The sequence below is a fragment of the Syngnathus floridae genome, chromosome 19 (assembly GCF_059516105.1).
Source record: "Syngnathus floridae isolate MCC-2025c chromosome 19, RoL_Sflo_1.0, whole genome shotgun sequence".
In the NCBI taxonomy this organism is placed as follows: Eukaryota; Metazoa; Chordata; class Actinopteri; order Syngnathiformes; family Syngnathidae; genus Syngnathus; species Syngnathus floridae.
This window is the reverse complement of record NC_142431.1, coordinates 7,539,290-7,565,611: the sequence shown is the minus strand read 5'-3', so window position 1 is coordinate 7,565,611 and position 26,322 is coordinate 7,539,290. Positions and strand designations below refer to the sequence as shown.

Here is a 26,322-nt window from a genome sequence, read left to right as displayed (position 1 = left end):
CCAAGTCCATGCTACTATGAATCAAGCTAATCAGTTCCAAAATGACAACAAAAAAAGCCCAAAGGCAACATTTATTTAAATTTAGAGTTACATTGAAAGTAGGTTATCTCCCTTCAAGAAGCCACATGCATCTTCACTCATTTTAATTGCAATGTATGTAAGTCTGTATATTTAGCCTCTTCTTTCCACATGGATTTTTATTCCACACGCATGACTCAAAGCGCTCAGCCATTCTGTATGCAAGCATGAAAAAGTCTTTGTGAGCACTTCAAAATGTAACACAAAGAATATTCCAGTAAGGTGCGTTCAAATTCTTTGGCAAGCCTTTTTGGAGGATGTCCAAGTCTCCATCCTCACGTCTCTAAGACGGAAGATCGCAGCGTGCCAAACTTGGCAACAAAGTCGTCCCGGGCTCGCACTAGAGCCTCCTCGTCTATGTACACGACGGGTCTCCTGGCGGTCACAACGTACTGGACCTTCCTGAGGCTCCAGCCCAGCACGTACATGAGTAGGCCGCACACGACGGCCGTGGAGCGGCCCACGCCGGCGTTGCAGTGGACGTAAACGGTGTGGCCGTTCTCCAGCAGACCGTGAAGCAGGAACACGGCCTGAGGGAGCATCCGGATGCGACCTGGGAAGGTTCTGTCGTTGGTTTTTGGTGATATGGATCGGATCGCCTCCATGATGGGAGGTGTTACTGTGGTTCAAATTGTTGGCTTACCCTCAGTGCTCATGTCAGGCGTGGGGATCCTCACGTAGGCGAGGCCGCAGCGGTTATACAACTTCATCATGGCGTCAGGCGTCATGGCTTCGTCAAGGTTCTCTCGGCAGCCGTGGGAGTTGTTCACCACGTCCTCCTCCGTCTGCAAGTTCATCACCGCGCTGATGCCAAGGTCATGCTTCATTTTGATAGTCATGTGTTCCACTCGCCGAGGACAGCTCCCCAGCCAAAGCCTCGGTAGCACCCTGTGGGAGCGACAAACAAGGATGCGCTCAATGAGTTGGAAACGCATTTGCCGAGGATTCATTCTTTGTAGCAGATTAGAACATCTCATGTTACATTTCTGACAGCAAATTGAAAAGAGCAAAGTGAAAGGATATAAAAGGCTAAAGAGGGCAACTGAGGCGCTTGGTTAGTTTGTTTCACCCATACAGGAAAACATTTCGTGACTATACTGGGGATAGGCACTCGATAAATTATTTGACAAACGCTCTGGTTGCCTAGTAACCAAAAGAGATCCTTTTGCCTGTTTCAATTGTGAGGATTCCTCAAGTGAAACTAACTTGTTAAGAGGCTGCTTTTGTTATAATTGTGTTAGAAGTCTCCAAACAACAACCGAAGAATTTGTATCTTAATTATTCATTTGGCACCATGTTGCCGGGTAACCATGTTGACTTGAGGGAAGCTGGCATTCACTGTATAGGCATTAAATAAGAATCTGGCACTTATTAAATTGGATTGATGAAAGCATTGTGGCGTTTTTTGTCTTACCTGGAGAAGTGCATGGCATTCTGACCAGCCACGCTAAAGTAGAAGTTGGTGGTGTGCTTCATCTCGTCCGTGTGGCCCGTCTCTTCGATCCAGTGGCCGATCGGGTGGCAGTAGACGCCGTCCACCACATTCTGCTCATCATAGGTGCATGTTCTGTCGTGGTGTGGCCCGTTGCCTGTGGATAAAAAAAAAAAAGTGCGGCTATTAACTACTATTCACTATTGGGATATTATATTTTTATGTATACGCCTGTCCGGCTTGCTCAAAGTTTAAGTTTGTTGCTGTCAAACAAACGGAGCAGAACATTCAAATTTATCAAAACAGTTCATAAATGGACCAAATAGACTTCCTAGTTCATTTAAAATTAGGTTCAATAAGGAGCACTGACGAAAAGACTCAATTCATTCTCGGATATTTGCTGCTACCGTGTGGTCAAAAGGTAGAATTACGTCATGTAAATTGACCATTTAATTCAACTGCGTCGTGAAGCTTTTTTTGCTTGTGCTGTACCTTCCCAAACGTAATTGCCGTACGTTCTTCGGATGAACTTAAACCACAGTGTGTCCTTAAACGGCTCCCGCAACCGCACGTCACCGAGCCACAGGCACGGCTCCCGGGTCGACACCGAGCTCCGACAGGCTCTCATCCGAACGGCCTTGCTTGGATCCCACTGGCCCATCTCCTCGCGCGAACCCAAAATAAAGAGCTCGACGTGCGGCGAGTCCGCGGTGACAATAACGCCGAATCGGAACAACATGCCGGACATGGTCATGGTCTCATTTGTAGTCGCGATTAAAGTGCAGCTCTTAAAATAAACAAGAGTCCGGTATATTTAGAAGCGTGTTGACGGAAGTAAAAATGTTAACAGTAGCGTTGTCTAGTGGTGGTATTTGGAAATACAGCAGCCCCCACTCCATTTCTTTTTTAATGCAGAAAGTCCAAGTGGTTTTATTCCCTAACAAAGGTTTGTTTAATTAGAAGCCACCAGAATAATTATACTTAGTTTCAATTTATATTGGGAAAGAAAAAATAAATGTCAGTAACAATTCAATTAGAATCAATTGCACTTCAATAATTGTTCATAAAATATGTTTGAAACATTCATTCGAGTACCGCTAGAGGACAGTACTGCCTTGAAAAACAGTTTTGTGATTATAATCCCTCAAGGGAGAATTCAATATATATTTCAGAGCAACATGCTTTTATTAGTGTACAATTTCAGCTTTTCATGTAAAATTCAACGAATTAAACAAGTCTAAAAAGACAAGGAATTGAATCCAACAATTTATTTATGTATTTACTTTTTCAACCACGACCTAAACTTTTAAATGATAGAATCACTCACCATAAAGAATGTTAACGGTCTAGAACAGAGGTTCTCAAATGGGGGTACGCGTACTCCTGGGGGTACGTGAGATTTTACAAAAATATACCGGTATTTAAAAAAAACAAAAAAACAGTAAGCCTGATTGTCTTGAGAATTAGTTATAAAAAGTAAAATACAAAGGTATGTTTTGTATTCAGTATTCAATTTTAATCCTTAATAAAGGGACTCTCCACAAACAAATAGCAGTCACCTGCGGTTGCCTTGATGACGCACTGTAACATGGAGATGTGGCTAAAGCGTAGCAGCGATGCTGCTGTTGAAAACACGGAGAAACAAGTAAAAATGAAGGCAAAACCAGAGCCGACGAAGTACCGACAGTCCATGGAAGACTATTGTTTGATGGGATCTACGTCCACAAGTTGTAACCCACCCAAAGCGCTGTGCTTTTTTTGCGGGGAGAAATTAGCCAACGCTAGCATGAAGCCGGCACATCTCCAGCGGCATCTCGCCACAAAACACGGATGCCATGTTGGTAAGCCACCGGAGCTCTTCAGGAGGAAACTTTCTGACTTCAAGTCATCCCAAGACACAATGCGAAAAGCCTCCATTACATCAGCCAAACCCCTGAAGGCTTCTTATGCGGTTTCTTTGCTCGTAGCTAAAGCCAAAAAACCGTTCACCATAGCTGAAGAGCTGCTGCTCCCCGCCGCTGTTGTATTGGCCGAAACTATGCTAGACAAAATATCTGGGGATACATTAAAAACTGTGCCTTTGTCTAATGACACCGTTTGCCGCAGAATAGACATGACAGATGGGTGCAGACATTTTCGAACAAGTTGTGGGAAAACTTGGCGACTCTTTTTCACTCCCGCTGGATGAATCCACAGATGTCAGTGGAAATGCACAGCTTGTTGCTTTTGTGAGATACATTGAGACTGACATTTGTGAACACATACTTTTCTGCAAAAGTCTGGAGGGGAGAACAACCGGAGAGGACATTTTTAATGTCGTTAACGCATTTTTCTCTGAAAATTGTATCAGCTGGAAATCCTGCAGCAGCGTCTGTACAGATGCGGCTGCATCAATGACGGGCAGTGCGAAAGGGCTCATTGCGCGGATTAAAAAGGAAAACCCGACATTAAGTGGACTCACTGTGTGATTCACAGGGAAGCGTTAGCGTCCAAGAAAATGAGCCCCGTGTTGCATGATGTTTTGAACGACAGCATCACAGTGATCAACTTCATCAAGTCAAGGCCACGTTTGTTCCGCCGCCTCTGTGAAAACATGGGAGCTGAACACACGCAACTCCTCCTGCATACAGAAGCTGGCTCTCTCGAGGGAAGATACTCAACAGGCTGTTGGAGTTCCGAGCTGAAGTGCACACCTTTCTGACAGAGCACGGATCTCCCCATGCCACCTTCGAGAATACGGACTGGCTTGCAAAGCTTTGCTATCTGGCAGATATGTTCAGCAAACTGAACGAACTGAATGTGTCTCTGCAGGGCAAGGACACCAGCATCCTGAACCTGTATGACAAGGTGGGTGGTTTCCTGAAGAAATCAGAGCTGTGGAAAAGGGCATGTGGTCAGGATTTCCCCTGCTTTCCTCAGGTGGATGCTTTTCTCTCCAATGGAGATGTGGAGACAGCACCAGTGAAGTTAGTCATAGTGGGACATTTGGCTAACTTGATAAAGGGCTTTCATTGCTACTTTACTGAGATGGAGGAGAAATCTGCACAGCTGGATTGGGATAGAAACCCATTTCTCTTGTCTGAAGCAAAGAGAAGCAAGCTTCCTGTCACTCACCAGGAAAAACTGATGGAAGTGGCATCTGACCGTGGCCTGCAGATGAAGTTTGGCGCATCCACTCTCACACAGTTTTGGGTGTGTGTGAGGCAGGAGCACCCTGAGCTGGGACAGAAAGCTTTGGAGCAGCTGCTGCCCTTTGCCTCCACATATTTGTGAGACCTCCTTCTCTGCAATGACTGTGAACAAAACAAAGCAAAGAAACAGACTGAGCCTGGAGAAGAACTTGATCACAGCAGTTGCCTCCCTGCCACCAAGGATGACAAAGTGAGGTACAAGCCCATGTTTCTCTCTAAAATGTAGTATGAATGCAAAAGACTCATTCAAGCTTCAAGACTGTTCAATGCTTGTTCAATGCTTGTCAAATCAAAATCAAATGTTCAATGCAACAATTCAATTTTAAGAGAGAAAAAAGTTTCTTTTTTATCCCAAAAGAGGTAAAGTGGATTATTTTTTATGAGCAACTCTTTATTTATTAAGTTATCAATTTATTTTGTAAACAAGATATTATTTATTTATAATTAAGTTAATTTATTTTTGTGAACACATTTTTAGTTATGTATATTTTTATTTCCTTGCAAGAGATTATTACAAGAAAGATTAATATAAATTAGCAGTGTTCTGCATACAGTATTTGAGTTTTGAAAGGGTTTATGCCTTCTTGGTGGTCATTGTTTACTGTTCATCGTTTTTGTTTCTATATGCAATGTTTGAAACATAAATGTGTCTGTCAGGTACATTGCTACAAGTTGTTTAACTTTAATAAATCAAACACTGATGGGACAATCCTGTACCTCTTTCTTTTCGACCAGAAATGTGTTGCGCTGGTCAGGGGTTACTTGGCTGAAAAAATATTTCAAAGGGGGTACATCACTGAAAAAAAGTTTGAGAACCACTGGTCTAGAAGACTAAACAAGAGTTTTTACCTCTTACTCTATAGAGGAATTTGGCTAAAGCAGAGAAGCAGAACTGGTAATATGTAATGCTAATGTTTAAAGCCGTTTAACACTCAACACATGAGTAGAACAACCATGTTGATGCCATGAAAATGATCTTGTCATTTACATGCAGTACTTAGGAAAAGCAGAAGAAAAATACAATTTGCATAACTTTGAACACATTGTTGTAGTCTGTTAAGTGGATATCAAGAAATATAGAATAAATGTTGAATTTTGCATAACGCTCTCGGTTTGGAACGTAACGCCTCGTGTCTCTTCTTACTTCATAATGCTGCTGTCTAATTGACTCGGGTCCAAATTTGTGTACGGCACTTCAAGCTTAGCGTTTCTGGCCTTGATAACATTGCTAAGGTTGGACAAGTCTGCTTGAAACTTCATCATCATCAGCTTGACTTCGGGCTCCTGGAATCGTTCCTCAGGATAGGAACACAGAGAGAATTTGTTTTTGAGTATCACCCCCCGAATTGTCTTTAATGACACTCAACTTACAGAATCCGAGTAGTCCTGTGAGAGCACGTACAGAAGCACGATTGTCTTGACTGACTCGCCGATGTTTGGGAGCGTCTCCAAAATGGTCGCCATGCTGGTTTGTCTTTTGGTGGTTGGAGACGGCTTGCGCAACAGTAAAGAGCCGTTGGGGATGAACATCTGGTAGTCAAACTGGAGGAGCAGATAACGGGTTAGCTCGTCCTTTGTCCTTATAGCCCAGGGGTGTCAAACTCATTTTTGTCGCGGGCCATATTGTAGTCATAGTTTACTTCGGAGGGCCGCTTTGACTGTCAACCCAAATAAATGTATGAACGTCTCGTATACAGTATAGGCTACAAAACAACCTGCAGAATAACAAGTTTTGAAATCAGAGACTAGTAAAAACTGTTCCAACTTTTAAAAAGTTGAATGGTAATAAAAATTGCTTGAAACATCTACTTTTTAAAAATGAAGACAATTTGCAATTTGAGTTTTGACACAAAGTCGATGCACAATTTGTCTTTGCGGGCCAAATATAATTACCGTATTGGCCCGAATATAAGATGATGTTTTTTGCTTGAAATAAGACTGAAAAAGTGGGGGTTGTCTTACATTCGGGATCTCTACATTATACCCATTCACTTGTGCGCAGCGGTAAGTTAAAGGTTGCTGGTATCGACTGAGTATGTTGCTGTGATCGTGTGCGTCTTTGACACAAAGTGAGTATTTCCATTTCATTGTTACTACTGTCCACTGTTGTGCCGTTTGTCCGATCGCGGTTTGCTTCGTGTGCGTGCCGTTTGATTGACAGCTCCGGCTCGCTCCTTTAAGTTTGCCTCGCATCATACGAGTAGCCGTTACGCAGTGCCACGGCGACTAGCGGTCGCCTGCAAATGTATTTTGTTGTCTCGATGACTCATGTTTGGTGTGTTGCAGAGAGTATTTCATTTATGGTTATTTAGTATAGTGGAACCATTACACACAGTTAGTCATGTAATGTGTGTGCCATCTACTAGTGTTGTGTGATGTCAGAAGTTGAGTGTTGACTTACGAGCTGTACTTCTGTCTGTTGCAGAAACACACACACACACACACATACACACACACACACACACACACACACACACACACACACACACACACACACACACACACACACCCTTCACACGCTTCATACAGTAATCACACACTAGAATCACATTCACACACCCAAAGACTCACCCATGCACACTACACACGCCTGCTCTCACATCCTTACGACCAAACGTGTGCCTATATCCTTTTGCCAGTTTGCCTGTATGCCCCTATGAGCCACAGTGCCTGTTACTTTTTTGCCAATAATTCAGTATAGCGATCAAAACTGAACCACGTCTTCCCTCCTGTGTTCTGACCGACACCTGGGGGCGAAAAGAGCATAACCATCCGAGCCAACCTCCTATACAGTCCTCAGGCTCCCCAACAATAGCGGTAGCAGTTTGCATTATTTTATTGCAATGTATTTCCTTATTCAGATTTGTTTCAAGACTACGGTTACAGTTAGACTTCACTTTGATAGTTAATGCAGTTATTGCAATTTTGTTGTTTTATCACAGTAGATTGGTTTATTTATGTATTTATTTATTTAGTTATTTATTTATTGCATTTCAAAAACCAGACGCCATTCATTTACATATGTGATTGCACTTTAGTTTACACATTTAAAGGCTGCCACCATCGTTCCTGTGCCGAAGAAACCTGCACCGTCCTGCTTCAATGACTACCACCCCGTGGCCCTGACGCCCATCATCATGAAGTGCTTTGAGCGGCTTGTCATGGAGCACATCAAATCCGTTCTCCCCCCCACCATTGACCCTTTCCAGTTTGCGTACCATGCTAAACGGTCCTCTGAGGATGCCATTTGCTCTGCCCTCCACTCGGCCCTCACCCACCTGGAGAGAAAGGACTCATATGTGAGGTTGCTGTTTGTGGACTTCAGCTCTGTCTTCAACACTATTGTGCCGCAGCGACTCATCTGCAAACTCGACGAGCTGGGCCTCAGTACCTCCCTCTGCAACTGGCTACTGGACTTTCTCTGTCAGAGGCCTCAGGTGGTGCGTGTTGGCGACAAAATCTCTGCCAGCATCACGCTGAGCACGGGGGCCCCCCAGGGCTGCATGCTCAGTCCACTGCTCTTCACCCTGCTGACGCATGACTGCACTGCGACCTACAGCGACAACCGCATAGTGAAGTTTGCTGACGACACGACTCTGGCGGGTCTCATCACGGGGGGCGACGAGACTCGGTACAGGTCGGAGGTTGACCTTCTGACCACGTGGTGCAGGGACAACAACCTCCTGCTGAACGTCAACAAGACCAAGGAAATCGTCGTTGACTTCCGGAAGGGTCAAGCAAAAGACCAGCCGCTGATCATCGACGGTGCTGTGGTGGAGAGGGTGAGCAGCACCAAGTTCCTGGGGGTGCACATCAGTGAGGACCTCTCCTGGTCGGCAAACACCGCGTCACTGGCAAAGAAAGCTCAGCGCCGCCTGTACTTCCTGCGGAAGCTCAGGCGTGCATGTACTCCTCAGGCAGTCCTAACTACATTCTACCGTGGCACTATTGAGAGCGTCCTCTCCAGTTGCATCGCTGTCCGGGGTGGTAACTGCACTGACCAGAACTTGAAGGCCCTGCAGCGCATAGTGAATACGGCTGGTAAGATTATTGGTGCTTCGCTCCCCTCCCTGAAGGACATTTACACCTCCCATCTCGCCCGCAAGGCAACCGCGATTGTGAGTGATGTGAGTCACCCAGCTCACTCTTTGTTTGACCTTCTGCCCTCTGGGAAGAGGTACAGGAGCCTGCGCTCCCGCACCACCAGACTCGCCAACAGCTTCATTCTCCAGGCTGTTAGGAACTTGAACTCGCTACCCCCTTCTGCGTAGCGTGCTGCACTCTTGCGCCATTTTCTGGAATGTCTGCTGTACGCTCACTTGCTCCTTTTTGCTCTTCTTATTTATTTGTTGTTATTTATTCATTATTTATTCGGCACGCTGTTGTTTACTTGATTGTCTATTGTGTGCCATGTCTTGTCACCGGGGGATAGCAGGGAACGAAATTTCGGTTTCTTTGTGTGTCTTTGGCATGTGAAGAAATTGACAATAAAGCTGACTTTGACTTTGACTTTGACTTGAAATGTTCAGATGTTAAGATGGGATAGACAGTTTTTGCATGATTTGAATGAGGCAAAATAACATGCTTTTTCTCTCGAATATATTGTTATAATCAGATGTAATCATTTTCTGTATAAAAATTAAATTTGGTGTTCAAAAAGTCTTTCTTCAAACTTGAGTCTTGAAAAAGAGGGGGACGTCTTATAATCTGGGTCGTCTTATATTCGGGCCAATACAGTACATTGCGGACCAGAGTTTGACACCCCTGTTTTAGCCCGTCTGTCGGATGTGAATCGTTGCTTCACCTGTCCGTTATTGACGGCAGCATGCTGAGCCGAAACCGTGAAGATCACCAAGGTGATGAACTTGACCACCTCCTCAACATTTTGGAAGGCCTCGGGACACCCTGTGACAAAACATGTGCAAAAAAAGTTTGCTATGCACAGACATTATCTTGAGAAATTCAAATGGGCTTATAACCTGAAGACTTCTTTCCTAAAAAGTAGCGAGTGAAGACCTCCTGGATCCACGCTTGCAGCTCCGAGTCTTGGACCACCTCATTGTTTGAACGATAGTAGTGTCCGACTACAGCCTGCACAAATCTGACAAACAAAAAAAATCACAATCTGACTCTTGGATAGTTCTGGCAATTATGATGATGAAAATTAAAAATAACTACTTGTGGATAATGTTCCAGATTTTAAGGCCATCATCTCTGTAGTAGAAGTCGGGGATGGACTCGAGTCCTCGAGCGGCAATGTCATCCGGTAAGCAGAGCGAGGTGTACGTTAGCTCATCTTGCGCCCGGGCCATTAGCTCGAGAGTGCCATCGACTCCAATTGCACTCTAGTCACAAAATATAAATCACACGAGCCTGGAACACACAAAGGGAAGTTATTTGAAAATCAAAACGGAACTTTTTTTTTTAGGAGATTGAGTCTAAAGGGCAAGACCAATTCCTAGTTGATTAATCAGAGGACAAAAAGCTCATTTTGCTGTGATTGTTTTGTCAGGGCAGTTACTGATCTACTGTACCTTGTGTATGGGGTGAATGGCAGAGATGTTGCGGAAGAGGCTCATGGCCCAGACCTCAGACAAAAAGTGAGTGTTCTTCAGGAGGGAGATGGCCTGGTGAGTCACCATATTTGCATTTGACAAAAATCTTGGCAAGGAGCCAATCCGTCTCCGAGTCACTTGGCAGGAAGATTGGGTTCTCTTCTGAGGGTTCTTGATGCACCTGCCGCAAGAGCGAACCACGTCGGAACACTGACTGAGTGGCGGTACCGTTGCTCTGCGAACTACCTGGATCGCGATGGGCACCAGTTTTTTCTCAGGGTTCACGTACAAGAGACAGAGAGAGGCGGGAACTTGGAGTTCCTCCCCGTGATAGAGTTTCCCAGGTATTCCACTCAGAATCTTCTGGTCGTAGAGGAATATGTTCCCCATCTGTGTGACATTCCAGTGAAGGTTTTAAAATCAAAATGTCTGCCGGGCGATGGAAGTTAAACAATACCTTCATTTCATTAGCCAACGTGCTTCTGTCCTCTAGGAATGGCTTCACCGATTCCTCGCTGACGGGAAAATTTGATGGAAGTTCTGAACAGCGGTTGATGGAACAGGGGTTGGCGCCGTTCAGGAACTGGGCTCCATAAAAGTCATCTTCCTTCCAGTGCTCGGAAACGTAATCTGGCGGGGACGATTCAAGCTAGCTAACGAGACTAATAACAGAAAAGCTAAGCTAGGACCAACCCGACAAATAAATGGATCAACAAATATTTATGAGATCGGCAAAGTGAGTGACTCACCTGATATTTGCGTCTTTCTGGTCCAGAAAATTCTTTTTATGTCTTCAAGGCTCTGCCAATTTTCCTCAGATGTTAGCATCCCCTTCAGCATGACTTCCAAGATCCTGACGTGCAAAAGTTTTCAAATTGTGACTCTTCACAATTCAAGTTTAAAGTCAGATCTGTGAGCTTACCCGACGTACAAAGCCTTCTTTGACTCAAGAAATCATGATATGGACATGCGGGCATCAGCCGGGACATTTGATGCCGTGAAGTCGCTGTGGTGAGGAAGGTTTTCATTGATGTAGGTCCATCTGGAAAGAATTGGCATCGTAATTGAAACCACAATCATATATCTTCTCATTTGCATTCTTACCGGAAAAAGCACATTTTGGATGCCAGTTCGTTTTTGCGATGTTCGATCAGCAACGGGTGCTCGCCTTCGAAAGCCTTCATAGCTTAAAAAAAAGAAATCTTAATGTACAGTAGAAGATAACCGAAAGGGAAACATGAAGCCGAACCTTTTCCCCCCTCTCAGCTCCACGACCTCGTTATTAGAAAGTCATTGGTGACACGGGAAAAGCAGATTTTTCGCAGACGGTTATTTTCGTGCAGAACCACTTGCTTTCGAGGAAAGGAAAACGTTGGCTTTTCTCCACCAAGAGAACTTTCCCCAGAGACGAACTGGTTTGGATGGTGTACGTCCCAGTCTAGAATTTGAAAAAAATAAAAACAAAATAACAAAAATAATATATAAATAACAATAAATAAATAAATAAATAAATAAATAAATAAATAAATAAATAAATAAATAAATACATGATAAATAAATTTGCAATAAATAATAAATAAAAATAATTTAAAAATAAAATCCAATTGTTTTATAATGCGTTAGCATTAGTTGTCAAGCAAATTGGGCAACTCACCGTCTCGGTCATGAAGTTGACACCCCAGTTGTTCGAGTCTGTGGTCTCACTCCGCCCTTTACTCCCGAGCAAGGTGATGAGAATTCGGTCGAACGTGGCCGCAAAGGAGCGCTCACCTGTCACTACTTGCAGTTTGTACTCTACCATACTCGATAAGTATTTGTAGTCCTTAAAAAGCCAACTTGATGGTCAATCGGGTGTCTGCTCAACTGGCACGGCGATGTTCTCTTTTTAATCTTTTCCTCTCTCCCCCTGCAAATGAGTGATCAAATGCAGTATGTAAAATATAAAAAGATTTAAATGTCAAATAGAGGCAAGATTGACAAAGAAATCGTTGAATTCAACAGGCAAAACACACGTAGATGGAAAAAACAAAGTCGAGTCACGACTTAGTCAAACCCCGGAGGACTTGCGAGCCAAGCCGAACGAAACAACGAGCAGAAGCGCAATTCTTTTATTGTTTGTTGTTGACATCAAACAGCAAATATAAAACAAAGTATCACTTCTGTTTTCGGATGGACTCATGGATGGATTCTCAGGTACTTGTTTGCATCTGATACAAAATTGACAAGTTTCCACTTTTTGTCTCAGCGGGTAGACCGAAGAATAACAGTCGCAGATGACAGACTTTAAGAACTGTCAAGACTGTGAAACGTTAAAGACATTACTGCCATCTAGTGGAAAAGCCTTTAATTGTTTTTTTTCTATCATGGCGTAAACGAAGATATTACTTCTTTACTAAAAAACAAAACAAAACAAAATAAATTTACTAATTTACTGCCCCCTAGTGAAAGAACCTTTAATTGGTTTTTAATCACTAACGTCACTGGTGTAGACAAAGATACAAAGATTTAATTTTGCATTTGCAACTAATATAACACCGGTTATTGTCCGAGCCCATATTTTAGTCATTATGATTACCGCCACCAACTTAGAAAGTGTAATCTTGAAAGATAAAAAAGTTACACAAGACAAGTGTTTACTTGTCACCCATCAAGAAGCGCTAATTTACTTAATAATGCTGCTGTCCACTTGACTCGGGTCCAAATATTTGTACGGCACTCCGAGCTTTGCGTTTCTGTCCTTGATAACATTGCTAAGGTCAGCCAAGTCGTCTTGAAACTGCTTCATTATCTGCTTGACTTCGGGCTCCTGGAATCGTTCGTCAGGATAGGAACCCAGCGGAACCTGCCAGCATCGTAAAACAAAAAGTTGTTTTCATCACCTCCAGAAGGAAATCATCAAGTCTTTCATTGCTCAACTTACGGAATCGGAGTAGTTGAGCGTGAGCGCGTATAGAACGGTTGCCGTCATGACCGTCTCGCCGATGTTCGGAAGCGTCTCCAAAATGGTCGCCGTGCTGGTTTGTCCTTTGGCGGTTGGAGACGGCTTGCGCAACAGTAAGGAGCCATTGGGGACGAACATCTGGTAGTCAAACTGGAGAAGCAAAAGAAAACCGATTAGCTCGTCCTTTGTCCTTTTCGTCTGTCTGTCGGATGTGAATCGTTGCTTCACCTGCCCGTTGTTGACTGCAGCATGCTGAGCCGAAACCGTGAAGATCACCATGGTGATGAACTTGACCACCTCCTCAACATTTCGGAAGGCCTCGGGACATCCTGTGGCAAAACATTTTCCAGGTGGAAAAAAAAAGCTTGCTATGCACAGACATTGTCTTGAAAAATTGAAATTGGTTTATTACCTGAAGACTTCTTCCCTAAAAAGCAGCGAGTGAAGATCTCCTGGATCCACGCTTGCAACTCCGAGTCTCGGACCACCTCGTTGTTTGAACGATAGTAGTGTCTTACTACAGCCAGCACAAATCTGACCCCAAAAAAAATCCACAATCTTGGATAGTTGTGGCAAAGACTTATGATGGTGAAAAAAAATATATACTTGTGGATGATGTCCCAGATTTTAAGGCCGTCATCTCTGTAGTAGAAGTCGGGGATGGACTCGAGTCCTCGAGAGCGAATGTCGTCCGGTAAGCAGAGCGAGGTGTACGTTAGCTCGTCTTGCGCCCGGGCCATTAGCTCGAGAGTGCCGTCGACTCCAACTGAACTCTAGTCACGCAAAATATAAATCACACGAGCGAACAACTGGGGCGCAAGGATGGGCCGTACCAATGCAAACGACCCGGAAGGTCCCAACAGAAGCTCGCGGGCCTGAGTGTTGACGTGTAGAATCCAGCGGAAATGAGGGATCACTAACTACACAACAAAAGGAAGTTCAGTTGAAAAGCAGAACATAACATTTTTTTAGAAGATGGTGTTAGACGATGGGCAAGACCGATTCTTAGTCGATTAATCGGAGTACAAAGAGTTCATTTTGCAAAAATTGTTTTGTCAGGACAGTTATTGATCTACTGTACCTTGTAAATGGGATGAATTAGCGGGAAGTTGCGGAGGAGGCTCATGGCCCAGACCTCGGACAAAAAGTGAGTGTTCTTCAGGTGGGTGATGGCCTGGTGAGTCATCATCTCGGCATTTTTCACGATTATCTTTGCGAGGAGCCAATCCGTCTCCGAGTCACTTGGCAGGAAGATTGGGTTCTCTTCTGAGGGTTCTTGATGCACCTGCCACAAGAGCGAACCACGTCAAAACATTGACTGAGCGGCGGTACCGTTGCACTGTGAGTTACCTGGATCGCGATGGGCACCAGTTTTTTCTCGGGGTTCAGGTACAAGAGACAGAGAGGGGCGGGCACTTGGAGTTCCTTCCCGTGATAGAGTTTCCCGGGCATTCCACTCAGAATCTTCAGGTCGTAGAGGAACATGTTCCCTCTCTGTGTGACAGTGACATCACAATTTTGAATGCTTGGCATGGTCAAGTTAAGGAACACCTCACGCGTACCATGAACTCGTTGTACAGAGGCATTCCGATCTCTAGGTACGGCTTCACCATTTCCTCTCTGACTTTGAAGTTTGGAGGAAGTTCTGAGCAGCGTCTTATCAAGCAGGGGTTGATGCCGTTCAGGAACTGGGAACCATAAAAGTCGTCTTCCTTCCAGTGCTCGGCGACGTACTCTGGCGGGAACAATTCAAGCTAGCTAACGAAGCATTTGCGCGGCTGATAACAGAAAAGCTAAGCTAGGACCAACCTGACATTTCTGTTTTTCTGTCTTTGAAGATTGTTTTTATGTCTTCAATAGTTTTCCAGCTTTTTTCATTTCCGAGCATCCCCTTCCACTTGAGCTCCAAAGCCCTAAAGCGCAACCGGATCGAAACGCTTTCAAGAACGCCGACACGATGTTAAACCCCGGTCAACTTACCCCAAAGATAAGGCCGACTCAAATTCTTTAATTCGTGACTTTGACATGCGGATTTCAGCTGGGACGTTTTTGGAACTAAACGAGCTGTGTTGAGGAAGTTTTTTGTTGCTCGAGGCCCATCTGGAAAGGAGATTGTTGTCGTTTAAGACCAAAACGGAAATGTTTTTGTGCTTGCGAAAACTTACTGAAAGTTGCTCTTCTTCGACGCCAGCTCCTTTCGGCGGTGCTCGATCAGCAACGGGTGCTCGTCTTCTGACGCCTTCCTAGCTAAAAAAAAAAAAATATTTTCTTAATGTACAGTAGAAGAAAGATGACAAAGGGAAACATGAAGCCAAACCTTTTCCACCTCTCAGCTCCACCACCTCGTTGTTGGAAAGCCATTGATAACACGGGAAAAGCAGACTCTCCCCCTCAGGGGTGCTCACGGTTATCTTCGAGCAGAACCACTCGTCGTCCCCGAACAAAAAACGAGGGTTCTTCTCCACCTTCACCAGCAGAAGTTTCCCCAGAGACGCTTTGGTTTTGACGATGTACGTGTCATTCTGGAATTTCAAACAAAAAAGAAAATGGAGGATCCAGGTGTTACTCACATTGTCCAACTCACCATCCCAGTCTTGAAGTCAACGCCCCAGTTGTCCAAGTCGGTCTTATCGCTTTGCCCTTGGCTTCCGATCAAGGTGACGAGAATGTGGTCAAAGGTTCCCGCGCATTCCCGCTGGCCCGTCGTTACTTCCAGCTTGTACTCCGCCATGGTCGGACTGTCGTGAGACTGTTTTCAAAGCTGAACTATAAAATGTCTTTGTGGCAGGGGTCGGCAGACGATTCGCACGACAAGAGGCAACGTCGATCTTGAAGTGAGTTGTTGAGCAAGCAGGTAGGTCATGCATCTGAATATTTTAACAACAAAAAAATGCAGGTTGACGCATACCTAGAGACCACAAATGAGCCCACGGGGACATTGTTGTGTTTGCAAGTACAGCGCACAAACTTGTCGAACATGTCGGATCCGTCCAACGTTTCAGTGAGGGGGCAGACTGCAGAAGATATTTGACATTCTTAAGGCTTAAGTGTTGAGTTCTTTTTGCCAGAGAACAAAATGGAGAGCAAAGTTCAAGATTTCAAAACTTTATTGACCAACAATTGTCCCGCAGTTAAACAGCTATGCTGTTTTCAATTTCTTTGGGGTTCAAGTAAAGGTAAGGCAGATGAAGCTCCCCGTTCCTCTTCTCGATGGCATCGCCAATGGTGGATAATTCGACTTGAAAATCTTCAATCATCCTCAAGGCTGCAGGCTCGCTGAACCGTTGAGGGTAGTGACCGAAAGGGATCTGGCCGAGACATGAGGAACACTTTCAGGGCTCGGTGACAACCCACGTAGCTGCCTTGCTTTCCAAACTGCGGCGTCAAACTTACAAAGTCGTCGTACTTCTCGCTTAGGAGCCAAATGACAGACACGGCGAGCGAGCTGAAGGATTTGTTGGGGAGAGTCTCCAGAATGTCATCCATGGTGGCGTTTCCTTTGACGGTTGGTGGAGCCAGATGGAGTTGCAGCGGACCGTTGGGTATCCAACTCAGATAATCAAGATACAGGGAACAAATGAGCGTCAAATGTCGACTTGAGGCAGAGAACTTTGTCTTCACCTGTCCCATGTTAAGTGAAGAATGCCAAGCAGACGCGGTGAAGATCACCATCGTGACAAACTTGATGAGCTCGTCCACATTTTGGATGCTTGAAGGGAAACCTGCGACGATACAGACAAACCAGGAAGTAGATCGCAAACTGATGAAAAAAAACAAAAATCGGCAATACTTGAAGCGGCATTCCCCAGAAAGCCATAATTGAAGATCTCGCTGACCCATTGCTGAAGCTCAGAATCTTCAGACACTTCACCATCCAGCGGATAAAAATACGCCATCACCGCCTTGACGAAGCTGAGTGACGAAATGACAAAGATCCAATATTCTGAAGAGCATCTTCAATGTCCATCAAGCTGCCGAGCCTCACCTGTTAATGACATTCCACAACCTCAAAGCATCATCTCGGTAATAAAAGTTGGGGATGGACTCCAGACCTCTGGCGGCGACGTCTTCCGGAACACACAGCGACTCGAAGGTCATCTGGGCAAGGGCCCTTCTCATGAGCGCCACTTGTCCTTCTGCAGAAATCGAAGACTTGGGGAAAAAAAAACAAAAACGATGAGTCGGCCGATTGGAGGTCAAACGCAAGACAAAATGTTCCTACATGATCAAGTAATCTTCCCGGGCCGTAAACGAGCAACCACGTTGACAAAAAGGATGTTGCGATGATGCGGGATCAGAAGCTGGAAGACATAAGACGTTGACATCACCCGGAAATAACGATGTCCCGCCTTTTGTTTACCTTGTGCAGCGGGTGGACAGCGGGCAGGTTGCGAAGAGTCGCCATTGCAAAAACCTCGGTCATTGAATGAGTGTTGCCCAACCAACAAGCCATGTGAAGTGTCGACGTGCCTCACGTGCACTTTAGCTAATAGCCAATCGGACTCCGAGTCGCCGGGCAGAAAAATGGGATTGTCCTCGGCGGGCCGCTGGCCGAGCTGTGGGAGGGAGCTTGACGATTATCGGAATGCAGATGTGGAACCAGCCGCTTTAAAAAAAAAAAAAACCGAACCTGAATGGCAAGAGGGACTAATTTTTTCTCAGGCGTCAAGTAAGGTAAGCAGAGGGCGGGCGTCAAAGGAACCCATCCATCATTTTGTAATCGGAGATGAAAATGTCGTTCTGGAAGCGCCGTGAGGAGAAGCACAAAAGGTTTTCGCTTTGTCTCGAAATGAGTTTCACCTGTGTTGAGTCACCTCCATCTTTTTCTTCAGAGCGGCGCCTCGGGCCAAAAACGGCTTCACCATTTCATCGGTGACTAGGAAGTTGGACGGCAGCTCAGAGCAGCGTCGAATCACATAAGGGTTGATGCCGTTCAGGAACAGGGACGCGAAAAAGGAATCGTCCTTCCACAGCTGCGAAACGCGTTCTGGACACAGTTCACGATGTTTTAAAATTATTTTCGCTAATCTTTTTATTTTTACTCATTACAATACCTGCAAAGCCCCTTATGATGAAAACCATAAATGGACTTTGTTTTCCCTCGCCCGGACGCGGGTCACCGGGGCCCCCCTCTGGAGCCAGGCCTGGAGGCGGGGCTCGAAGGCGAGCGTCTGGTGGCCGGGTCTTCGCCCATGGGGCCCGGCCGGGCATAGCCCGAAATGGAAACGTGGGTCCCCCTTCCCATGGGCTCACCACCTGTGGGAGGGGCCGAAGGGGTCGGGTGCAATGTGAGCTGGGCGGCAGCCAAAGGCAGGGACCTTGGCGGTCTGATCCCCGGCTGCAGAAGCTGGCTCTTGGGACATGGAATGTCACCTCTCTGGCTGGAAAGGAGCCCGAGCTGGTGTGCGAGGCAGAAAGATTCCGACTAGATATAGTCGGACTAGCCTCCACACACAGTTTGGGTTCCGGTACAAGCCCTCTCGAGAGGGGCTGGACTCTCTTCCACTCTGGAGTTGCCCACGGTGAGAGGCGTCGAGCAGGTGTGGGTATACTTATTGCCCCCCGGCTGGGCGCCTGCACATTGGGGTTCACCCCGGTGAACGAGAGGGTAGCCTCCCTCCGCCTTCGGGTGGGGGGACGGGTCCTGACTGTTGTTTGTGTCTATGCACCAAACAGCAGCTCAGAGTACCCACCCTTCTTGGGGTCCCTGGAGGAAGTGCTGGAGAGCGCTCCTTCTGGGGACTCCATCGTTCTACTGGGTGACTTCAATGCTCACGTGGGCAATGACAGTGAGACCTGGAAGGGCGTGATTGGGAGGAACGGCCCCCCTGATCTGAACCCGAGCGGTGTTCTATTGTTGGACTTCTGTGCTCGACACGGATTTTCAATAATGAACACCATGTTCAAACATAAGGGTGTCCATGTGTGCACTTGGCACCAGGACACCCTAGGCCGCAGTTCGATGATCGACTTTGTAGTCGTGTCATCGGATTTGCGGCCGCAAGTTTTGGACACTCGGGTGAAGAGAGGGGCGGAGCTGTCAACTGATCACCACCTGGTGGTGGGTTGGCTCCGATGGTGGGGGAAGATGCCGGTCCGACCTGGCAGACCCAAACGCTCTGTGAGGGTCTGCTGGGAACGTCTGGCAGAATCTCCTGTCAGGAAGAGCTTCAACTCCCACCTCCGGCAGAGCCTTTCCCACGTCCCGGGGGAGGCGGGGGACATTGAGTCTGAGTGGACCATGTTCCGCGCCTCCATTGTTGAGGCGGCCGACCGGAGCTGTGGCCGTAAGGTCGTTGGTGCCTGTCGTGGCGGCAATCCCCGAACCCGCTGGTGGACACCGGCGGTAAGGGATGCCGTCAAGCTGAAGAAGGAGTCCTATCGGGCCGTTTTGGCCTGCGGGACTCCGGAGGCAGCTGACAGGTACCGGATGGCCAAGCGGAACGCGGCTTCGGCGGTTGCTGAGGCAAAAACCCGGGCGTGGGAGGAGTTCGGTGAGGCCATGGAGAATGACTTTCGGACGGCTTCGAGGAAATTCTGGTCCACCATCCGGCGTCTCAGGAGGGGGAAGCAGTGCAACGTCAACACTGTTTACAGTGGGGATGGCGTGCTGCTGACCTCGACTCGGGACGTCGTGAGTCGGTGGGGAGAATACTTCGAAGACCTCCTCAATTCCACCTACACGCCTTCCATTGAGGAAGCAGGGCCTGGAGACTCTGAGGCGGATTCTCCAATCTCTGGGGCCGAAGTCACTGAGGTAGTCAAAAAACTCCTCGGTGGCAAGGCCCCGGGGGTGGATGAGATCCGCCCGGAGTTCTTAAAGGCTCTGGATGTTGTGGGGCTGTCATGGCTGACACGCCTCTACAACGTTGCGTGGACATCGGGGACAGTGCCTCTGGATTGGCAGACTGGGGTGGTGGTTCCCCTCTTTAAGAAGGGGGACCGGAGGGTGTGTTCCAATTACAGGGGAATCACACTCCTCAGCCTCCCTGGTAAGGTCTATTCAGGGGTGCTGGAGAGGAGGGTCCGTCGGGAGGTCGAACCTCGGATTCAGGAGGAGCAGTGTGGCTTTCGTCCTGGCCGTGGAACAGTGGACCAGCTCTACACCCTCGGCAGGATCCTCGAGGGTGCATGGGAGTTCGCCCAACCAGTCCACATGTGTTTTGTGGACTTGGAGAAGGCGTTCGACCGTGTCCCTCGGGAGGTTCTGTGGAGGGTGCTTCGGGAGTACGGGGTGCCGAGCCAACTGATAAGGGCGGTTCGGTCCCTGTATCACCGATGCCAGAGTCTGGTCCGCATTTCCGGCAGTAAGACGGATTCGTTCCCAGTGAGGGTTGGACTCCGCCAAGGCTGCCCTTTGTCACCGATTCTGTTCATAATTTTTATGGACAGAATTTCTAGGCGCAGCCGAGGCGTTGAGGGGGTCCGGTTTGGGGACCTCAGCATCGCGTCTCTGCTTTTTGCAGATGACGTGGTGCTGTTGGCTTCTTCAGGCCGTGATCTCCAGCTCTCGCTGGAACGATTCGCAGCCGAGTGTGAAGCGGTCGGGATGAGGGTCAGCACCTCCAAATCCGAGTCCATGGTCCTCGATCGGAAAAGGGTGGAATGCCCTCTCCGGATCGGGGATGAGATCCTGCCCCAAGTGGAGGAGTTCAAGTATCTTGGAGTCTTGTTCACGAGTGAGGGGAGGATGGAGCGTGAGATCGACAGGCGGATCGGTGCAGCGTCGGCAGTAATGCGGACCCTGTACCGGTCCGTTGTGGTGAAGAGAGAGCTGAGCCAAAAGGCAAAGCTCTCAATTTACCGGTCGATTTACGCTCCTACCCTCACCTATGGTCACGAGCTATGGGTCGTGACCGAAAGAACGAGATCTCGGATACAAGCGGCCGAAATGAGTTTTCTCCGCAGGATGTCCGGGCTCTCCCTTAGAGATAGGGTGAGAAGCTCGGTCATCCGGGAGAGACTCGGAGTAGAGTCGCTACTCCTCCACGTTGAGAGGAGCCAGATGAGGTGGCTCGGGCATCTTATCAGGATGCCTCCTGGACGCCTCCCTGGGGAGGTGTTCCGGGCATGTCCCACCGGTAGGAGACCCCGGGGACGACCCAGGACGCGCTGGAGAGACTATGTCTCTCAGCTGGCCTGGGAACGCCTTGGGATCCCCCGGGATGAGCTGGATGAAGTGGCTGGGGAGAGGGAAGTCTGGGAGTCCCTCCTAAAGCTGCTGCCCCCGCGACCCGACCCCGGATAAGCGGAAGAAGATGGATGGATGGATGGATGGACAATACCTGCAAACCAGGAAGTCATGTCCTCAAAGTTCTCCCAGTGCCCCGTATTGGTCTCGGTGACTTCTTCCATTCTGGATCAAGTACGTGAAAACAAAATCAGCAGCGTTCGGTCGCCCGCGTGAATTCCAGAATCCGTCAAAAGACTTGCGCAAACATTAGCCTGTCCGCAAACTGCTCCATTTTGGAGATTGAGAAGCGACGTTCTGCGGGGAGCCAATTTTGATTTTTACCACTTAAGACGTAAGACATCCGTTCGGCGTACTCGTCCCATCTGAGGATAGGAAGAAAAAGTCACGCCTTTGCAAAGAAAGATTCTAGCGGGGCGTACTCACTCGAATGTCAACTTCTGTTGGACCAATTCTCGTTTCCGTTGGTCTTGGAGTCGCGGGTACAAGTCTTCAAACGCTTTTGTGGCTGACAGAGAGGAGACAATTTTTTTTTTGTCCCATTGATGTTAAATGCTGAACCACAAACCTCTGCCTCCTCTCAGGAGCACAAGGTCACCCCTGGACAACCACTTGTAGCAGGGGAAGAAGACGTCATCATCCTCAGGAGTCCTCATGAGAACAGTGGAGCAAAACCACGCCCCATCTTGAGATTCCTGGAGAGGATCTTTCTCCACTTGGAGGAGGAGGAGGAATCCCAAGGTGAACGCAGACATCACAGAGAAACTTCCCACCTGCAGGTGACAAATCCCCCCCCCCCCCCCCCCCCAAAAAATGCATTTAAGAACCAATTTTTTTTTTTTCCCCCAACATACCTTTTGGGTTTCATTAAGTGGCCCGGCGCCGGTCAGCTGTATGCGGTTGGACCGGCCCTCGGCACCCAGCATTGTCAAAGGTGCCAGTGTGCGGCATGTTGCCCGTTGTCACCATCAGCGTGTACTCCGCCATTTTACTAACAATAGCGAGCAGGACACTGAATTCATTTTAATTAGACCGCCACACTGCTCTGCCGCTCACCTCGGTTCTACACAAAAACCCGGGTCGAGGCTTCTCTTTTAAGGCCAACCCCCGTTGAGTAGACACTGGTGTGTGGTGTTGACTACTTGATGAGTGAGTGGCGTCAGGTAAGAAAAGCGGTGTCAAACTGAAGGCCCGGGGCCAGATGTGGACCACAAAAGCAGATAATTTGCCTGTTTTTTTGGGGGGGAACCTCCAATGTTGCCAAATAAGTTTAATTATGAATTAAGCGACATTTGGGGAAAAACAGATTTTTTTTTTATTGACATGTTCTCACTCAAAGCAGTCCAGTAAAGCATTTACAAGACCCTGCCCACTTCCGCCGACGGACGTCAAACACGCCATCATGTAAAAACACAATCTTTATTTGATTCAACAGACTGTTAAAGTGAAACAAATACATCGGCTAATAATTCTTAAAATAATTTCACAACATGGACGAATGGCTTAACAGTCAATCAATATAGATTAGAAATATTGTGAGTAGCGTCATTCCTTTGAAATATTTTTTGGGGGAATGATGTAGAAGTAGATGATTGTGTTTCAGCCTTTTTGTGTTCTGATTGCTTTTAAAGTGCATTTTCAGATGCTTCAGTGCTTTTGGATCCCCTGCTAATAATGTTCTGACCACCGATATTTTCGGAGGTTGGTCATGTGCTCCTGCAACAGGCCCATGGCGGGGAGAGGCACTGGCTCGGTCCGGTTCACCACCGTGTTGTACCGGCACTTCTTCAGGTGGTTTGACATGCTGGGGATGTCTGCGAAGCCCCACGACAGAACCGGGCTGAACGCCGTGCTGAACCGCCACACCTGCAGTCCCACAAAAACAAAAACTCAGCATTTCGTACACATTTTAAGTTCTTGGCTGAACTCACTTTGTGTTTAACCTGCCACAACGAACTCTTGTGACCGGCAGAGCATTGCCTGCTCTCCCACTGCAGTTCCACGATACCTCTGGTGTGGAGTAGACCGGAGCACACCTCCCTCATGGTGTGCGACACCAAAGACAGTTGGCACAGGCTGAAGCCATCCAGGAAGCCAGCGATGTGCGACAGTATCTCCAAGGGTAGTTTACTGAACTGGTCCGACTGGTAATCGACTGAGAGTTTGGCCCCAAGATGAGGCTGCACCCCGAAGGACCTCAATAGCCTGTCGTGGACCACCCTGGCCCCCGGGAATGTAGGGTAGAACCTCCGCTGGGAGAAGGTGCAGCCGTAAAAAGCCAGCGGGCAACGGTGCTCCATCCAGCCGTTAAGCCCAGCGTGAATGTCTCCGTGGACGTTGGTGAAGTGCGAAGAAAACTCATCGCGGCGGAAGGACTGAGCGCACACGAAAGGGAACATGTGTTGGTAGCGGGCGTTGCCTAGGACCGAGTAGTTGCTCGGGATGGCCTCCAGGGGTTCTTGAACGAGGCCCAGGCGGAGGACGTGGAAGGGGCTGGGGCAGGAGATTTGCGGGGAGGCGTGGTCGCAGGCGGACGCCGAGGCCATATCGCCGACCCTCGTGTTGGTGACCAGCACGGCCGCCGGGAACGGGAACGTCTGAGTGCCCGAGTGGACCCGACCGCCGTCCAGGTGCAGCGTACCTGAGATCCTTCTGTCCTCTCTGGACTCCTCCAGGCAGAAGATCAAGGCGGCTGTGATCAAGTCCATTTCTCTAAGTCCCGTGGGGTCGTCCTCCTGTTCCAGATCCGAGGTGTCCGCCGCTTTGTCCTCAGTCTTGGTCTCCATGTGACTCTGGCCACAGGGGAGCATCTGATCTTCTGGGTTGTGGTTTTCTAGAACCAGCCCTCTATCTTGTAGCGCCACCTGAGCCCTCAAAGGGGGCGTGGCCACCTCCTGAGCAACCAAGTCCTCCAGACATTCATTGATTAACAAGCTCATTTCTTTTTCTATAGATTCGTTTGTGGTTTGTCCGTTCTGAAACTGCATCGGTCCGTCGAGTCTGCTGGAATGCCAAGTGGCTTCTACTCCTACACCTTCATTAACTGAGTCAGCACCACGAACCAGGTTGGCTCTCTTACTCTGTGCCACCTTGTGCAAAGAAGTCAGAGAAGCAACCAAGTCTTCCAAGCAGCCATTTGTTGATGAACTAGTTTCTTCCATAGCCTCACCCGGGATTCGCCCATTTTGAAGCTGCACGAGTTGGTCCAATCTGCTCACCAGCGTCGTTGCTTCTGCTCTCACACCTTCAACATGGCTATCAGATGAGTTTGCAATGCTAAGCAGCTCCAAAGTGCTGGCTAAGCTCCTCGCCGTCTCCAGAGAGGCCTCGTACAATTCAGGGTAGTGCTCCACGTACAGTCCCTCAATACCGCCGGCAATCCGCTCCCTCGCTGTTCGCAACTCAGACGATCCCAGAGCCGTCACCCTGACGAGCTTACTCGCGGGGTCGGGGGAGTCCCTCTTGATAGCGGGTGCGATGGCAATCAACCTGAGCGACTCCAGTAGAGTACACTGGTCCTGGAGGGCGAGGGCCATGTCGAGCTGCTCCGCTTCACCCATGCCGCGACTCAAGCGCTCGTACGAAGAGTAGTCCGTGCAGCTGACCGGCCAGCGGTTCCACTGCATGGTGCAGCAGACCACCCCGGCCGGACACACCTCCAAATGCGCCGACATCTGGTTGCGCGCCACAGCAGCAGGGCAGCCGGATGCGCTGTTCAGGCACGGCACCCTCAGCAGCGGGCACAGGAGGTGGTGCTCCTCGGCTTTGCACGAGTGAAAGGCCACGCCGCACGCTAAAGTGCAGCCGCTGAGTTCGCAGGAAATCCCTGGCTGAGGTCTGACCGTGCATCTGAGGTTGAAACAGGACATGCAGTGAGCGTGCTCCTCAGCCATTTTGAGGACCTGTGGGACAGACCAAACGTTACACCATTCGTTCATTCATTTTCGAATGTTGTGCTGTCATTAAAGGAAAACTCCACACAGGAAGAAAAATGAAGCCATATTCATGATGCACGGCTCTGAAAGACAATCAACAACATAAAAATAACTACTTTTCATCTTCCAAACTTTTCCATGTATGTAATTCATAAACCTGTGAGCCCACTAAGCCCTTGGAATAGGCACTTATCTGCACAAAACATTTTTTTTTCATTATGCTAAACTATAAAAGCCCATTGTATATTTATGTAGGCTCTATTAAAAAAAAAAGTTTTACTTAAGTACAAAAGTTGAATGAGTACTTCAACTTTTTTTGACTGCTTTTGCCATTGCAGCCAAGCTGCTGGACAGGACTTTGCATCACTTGAATTCAGCCACATAAATCCAAGTAACCATCCAACTTGTGCTGCCGGCCTGTTCAGTCTCAACTCCGTAATTGTTAAGATTACTTTACTTTAGCCGGGGGCTCCTTTTAACATAACAACTGCAAAGCTAACATTGGCTAACAACAATAACAGTGTCGGAAGTTTCACTAGCACCTTCTCCATAAATAAAACAAAACTACACGTACGAGCCAAGCGGGGAGCTTCTCACCTTTTTCTTTATAACACTATGCGTTCAAATAGACAAGAATAAATGCTGCTGTGCGAGTAGTTTATGAAGGATGAACACGGTACGTATCGGTACCTCCACTTCCTTCTCTCGACCCAGGCAGGTCACGTGATCGACGCTTTAGCCTAGCAGCTGATAGCCAGCAAAATCGTAAATACGGTCGTTACTATCGCGTTTATGCGAACTACATTAGACCGCAGATGCAAATCCGCGTGTTAGGGATAAATGACAACCGTGACAAATTCTTGTTAGAATATATTTGCGTCGTACGCTCGATATGGTCGCAACATTGACTGGCTCCGTCCGCTACATACACGTCAACTGAGGCGCCATATTTGTCAGAGCATGAAGCCATTTGTTTCGAACAATGAGCCGGCATTGTGA

At 47.7% G+C, this 26,322-nt stretch overlaps 4 protein-coding genes, 1 long non-coding RNA gene and 2 pseudogenes across 8 annotated transcripts; 2 read left to right on the top strand and 5 right to left on the bottom strand.

Moving 5' to 3' along the window:
• Positions 1-42: 42 nt before the first annotated feature.
• On the bottom strand, positions 43-2,368 carry epm2a (EPM2A glucan phosphatase, laforin). Of its 2 annotated transcripts, none has more exons than XM_088362625.1 (4): positions 2,003-2,368; positions 1,493-1,667; positions 722-966; positions 43-642 (listed from the first exon to the last, which is right to left on the bottom strand). In XM_088362625.1, the coding sequence occupies exons 1-4, from the start codon at positions 2,262-2,264 to the stop codon at positions 461-463; spliced, it is 864 nt and encodes a 287-aa protein (XP_088218751.1). In that variant the 5' UTR covers positions 2,265-2,368; the 3' UTR covers positions 43-460. The 2 variants fall into 2 exon arrangements, with proteins under 2 accessions (XP_088218751.1, XP_088218750.1); XM_088362624.1 differs by having other exon boundaries at positions 43-631; positions 2,003-2,367.
• A 725-nt stretch (positions 2,369-3,093) lies between these two features.
• LOC148382012 (uncharacterized) lies at positions 3,094-5,808 on the top strand. Its single transcript, XR_015854455.1, has 2 exons — positions 3,094-3,351; positions 3,986-5,808. It is a non-coding gene; the product is annotated as an uncharacterized LOC148382012 (long non-coding RNA).
• Positions 5,809-5,841: 33 nt separating this feature from the next.
• On the bottom strand, positions 5,842-12,319 carry LOC148382010 (arachidonate 12-lipoxygenase, 12R-type-like; annotated as a pseudogene). The gene is made up of 13 exons (XR_015854454.1): positions 11,911-12,319; positions 11,501-11,694; positions 11,361-11,442; positions 11,179-11,298; positions 11,006-11,109; positions 10,714-10,886; positions 10,503-10,646; positions 10,236-10,437; positions 10,082-10,159; positions 9,880-10,046; positions 9,681-9,802; positions 9,506-9,606; positions 5,842-6,243 (listed from the first exon to the last, which is right to left on the bottom strand). The product of XR_015854454.1 is annotated as an arachidonate 12-lipoxygenase, 12R-type-like (transcript).
• On the top strand, positions 8,170-9,041 carry LOC148382011 (uncharacterized). The gene is made up of 2 exons (XM_088362431.1): positions 8,170-8,742; positions 8,808-9,041. The coding sequence occupies exons 1-2, from the start codon at positions 8,205-8,207 to the stop codon at positions 8,825-8,827; spliced, it is 558 nt and encodes a 185-aa protein (XP_088218557.1). The 5' UTR covers positions 8,170-8,204; the 3' UTR covers positions 8,828-9,041.
• Positions 12,320-12,506: 187 nt separating the features above from the next.
• LOC148382009 (hydroperoxide isomerase ALOXE3-like) lies at positions 12,507-16,247 on the bottom strand. Its single transcript, XM_088362430.1, has 14 exons — positions 15,782-16,247; positions 15,515-15,719; positions 15,363-15,444; positions 15,178-15,297; positions 15,007-15,110; positions 14,760-14,932; positions 14,548-14,691; positions 14,279-14,482; positions 14,031-14,117; positions 13,804-13,970; positions 13,610-13,731; positions 13,426-13,526; positions 13,177-13,347; positions 12,507-13,098 (listed from the first exon to the last, which is right to left on the bottom strand). Exons 1-14 carry the CDS (start codon positions 15,926-15,928, stop codon positions 12,919-12,921), a joined length of 2,007 nt encoding a protein of 668 aa, XP_088218556.1. The 5' UTR covers positions 15,929-16,247; the 3' UTR covers positions 12,507-12,918.
• Positions 16,248-16,317: 70 nt separating this feature from the next.
• On the bottom strand, positions 16,318-22,482 carry LOC148382008 (polyunsaturated fatty acid lipoxygenase ALOX8-like; annotated as a pseudogene). The gene is made up of 13 exons (XR_015854445.1): positions 22,243-22,482; positions 21,957-22,161; positions 21,815-21,896; positions 21,637-21,753; positions 21,483-21,553; positions 18,012-18,184; positions 17,828-17,937; positions 17,558-17,753; positions 17,420-17,498; positions 17,183-17,349; positions 16,988-17,109; positions 16,591-16,919; positions 16,318-16,505 (listed from the first exon to the last, which is right to left on the bottom strand). The product of XR_015854445.1 is annotated as a polyunsaturated fatty acid lipoxygenase ALOX8-like (transcript).
• Positions 22,483-22,793: 311 nt separating this feature from the next.
• Positions 22,794-26,307, bottom strand: fbxo30b (F-box protein 30b). The gene is made up of 3 exons (XM_088362363.1): positions 25,921-26,307; positions 23,320-25,290; positions 22,794-23,254 (listed from the first exon to the last, which is right to left on the bottom strand). The coding sequence occupies exons 2-3, from the start codon at positions 25,279-25,281 to the stop codon at positions 23,057-23,059; spliced, it is 2,160 nt and encodes a 719-aa protein (XP_088218489.1). The 5' UTR covers positions 25,282-25,290; positions 25,921-26,307; the 3' UTR covers positions 22,794-23,056.
• Positions 26,308-26,322: the final 15 nt, after the last annotated feature.

Coding starts and splice junctions, on each gene's coding strand:
- epm2a (XM_088362624.1), bottom strand. CDS start 2,264: ATGACCATGTCCGGCATGTTGTTCCGATTCGGCGTTATTGTCACCGCG. Junction 1,668..2,002: donor CGGCAATTACGTTTGGGAAG/GTACAGCACAAG, acceptor TTTTATCCACAG/GCAACGGGCCACACCACGAC. Junction 632..721: donor GCCTGACATGAGCACTGAGG/GTAAGCCAACAA, acceptor GAACCTTCCCAG/GTCGCATCCGGATGCTCCCT.
- LOC148382011 (XM_088362431.1), top strand. CDS start 8,205: ATGCTCAGTCCACTGCTCTTCACCCTGCTGACGCATGACTGCACTGCG. Junction 8,743..8,807: donor GCGCATAGTGAATACGGCTG/GTAAGATTATTG, acceptor CTCGCCCGCAAG/GCAACCGCGATTGTGAGTGA.
- LOC148382009 (XM_088362430.1), bottom strand. CDS start 15,928: ATGGCGGAGTACAAGCTGGAAGTAACGACGGGCCAGCGGGAATGCGCG. Junction 14,692..14,759: donor CTCTGTACAACGAGTTCATG/GTACGCGTGAGG, acceptor ACTGTCACACAG/AGAGGGAACATGTTCCTCTA. Junction 14,483..14,547: donor TGGTGCCCATCGCGATCCAG/GTAACTCACAGT, acceptor CTCTTGTGGCAG/GTGCATCAAGAACCCTCAGA.
- fbxo30b (XM_088362363.1), bottom strand. CDS start 25,281: ATGGCTGAGGAGCACGCTCACTGCATGTCCTGTTTCAACCTCAGATGC. Junction 23,255..23,319: donor TGTGGCAGGTTAAACACAAA/GTGAGTTCAGCC, acceptor GTGGGACTGCAG/GTGTGGCGGTTCAGCACGGC.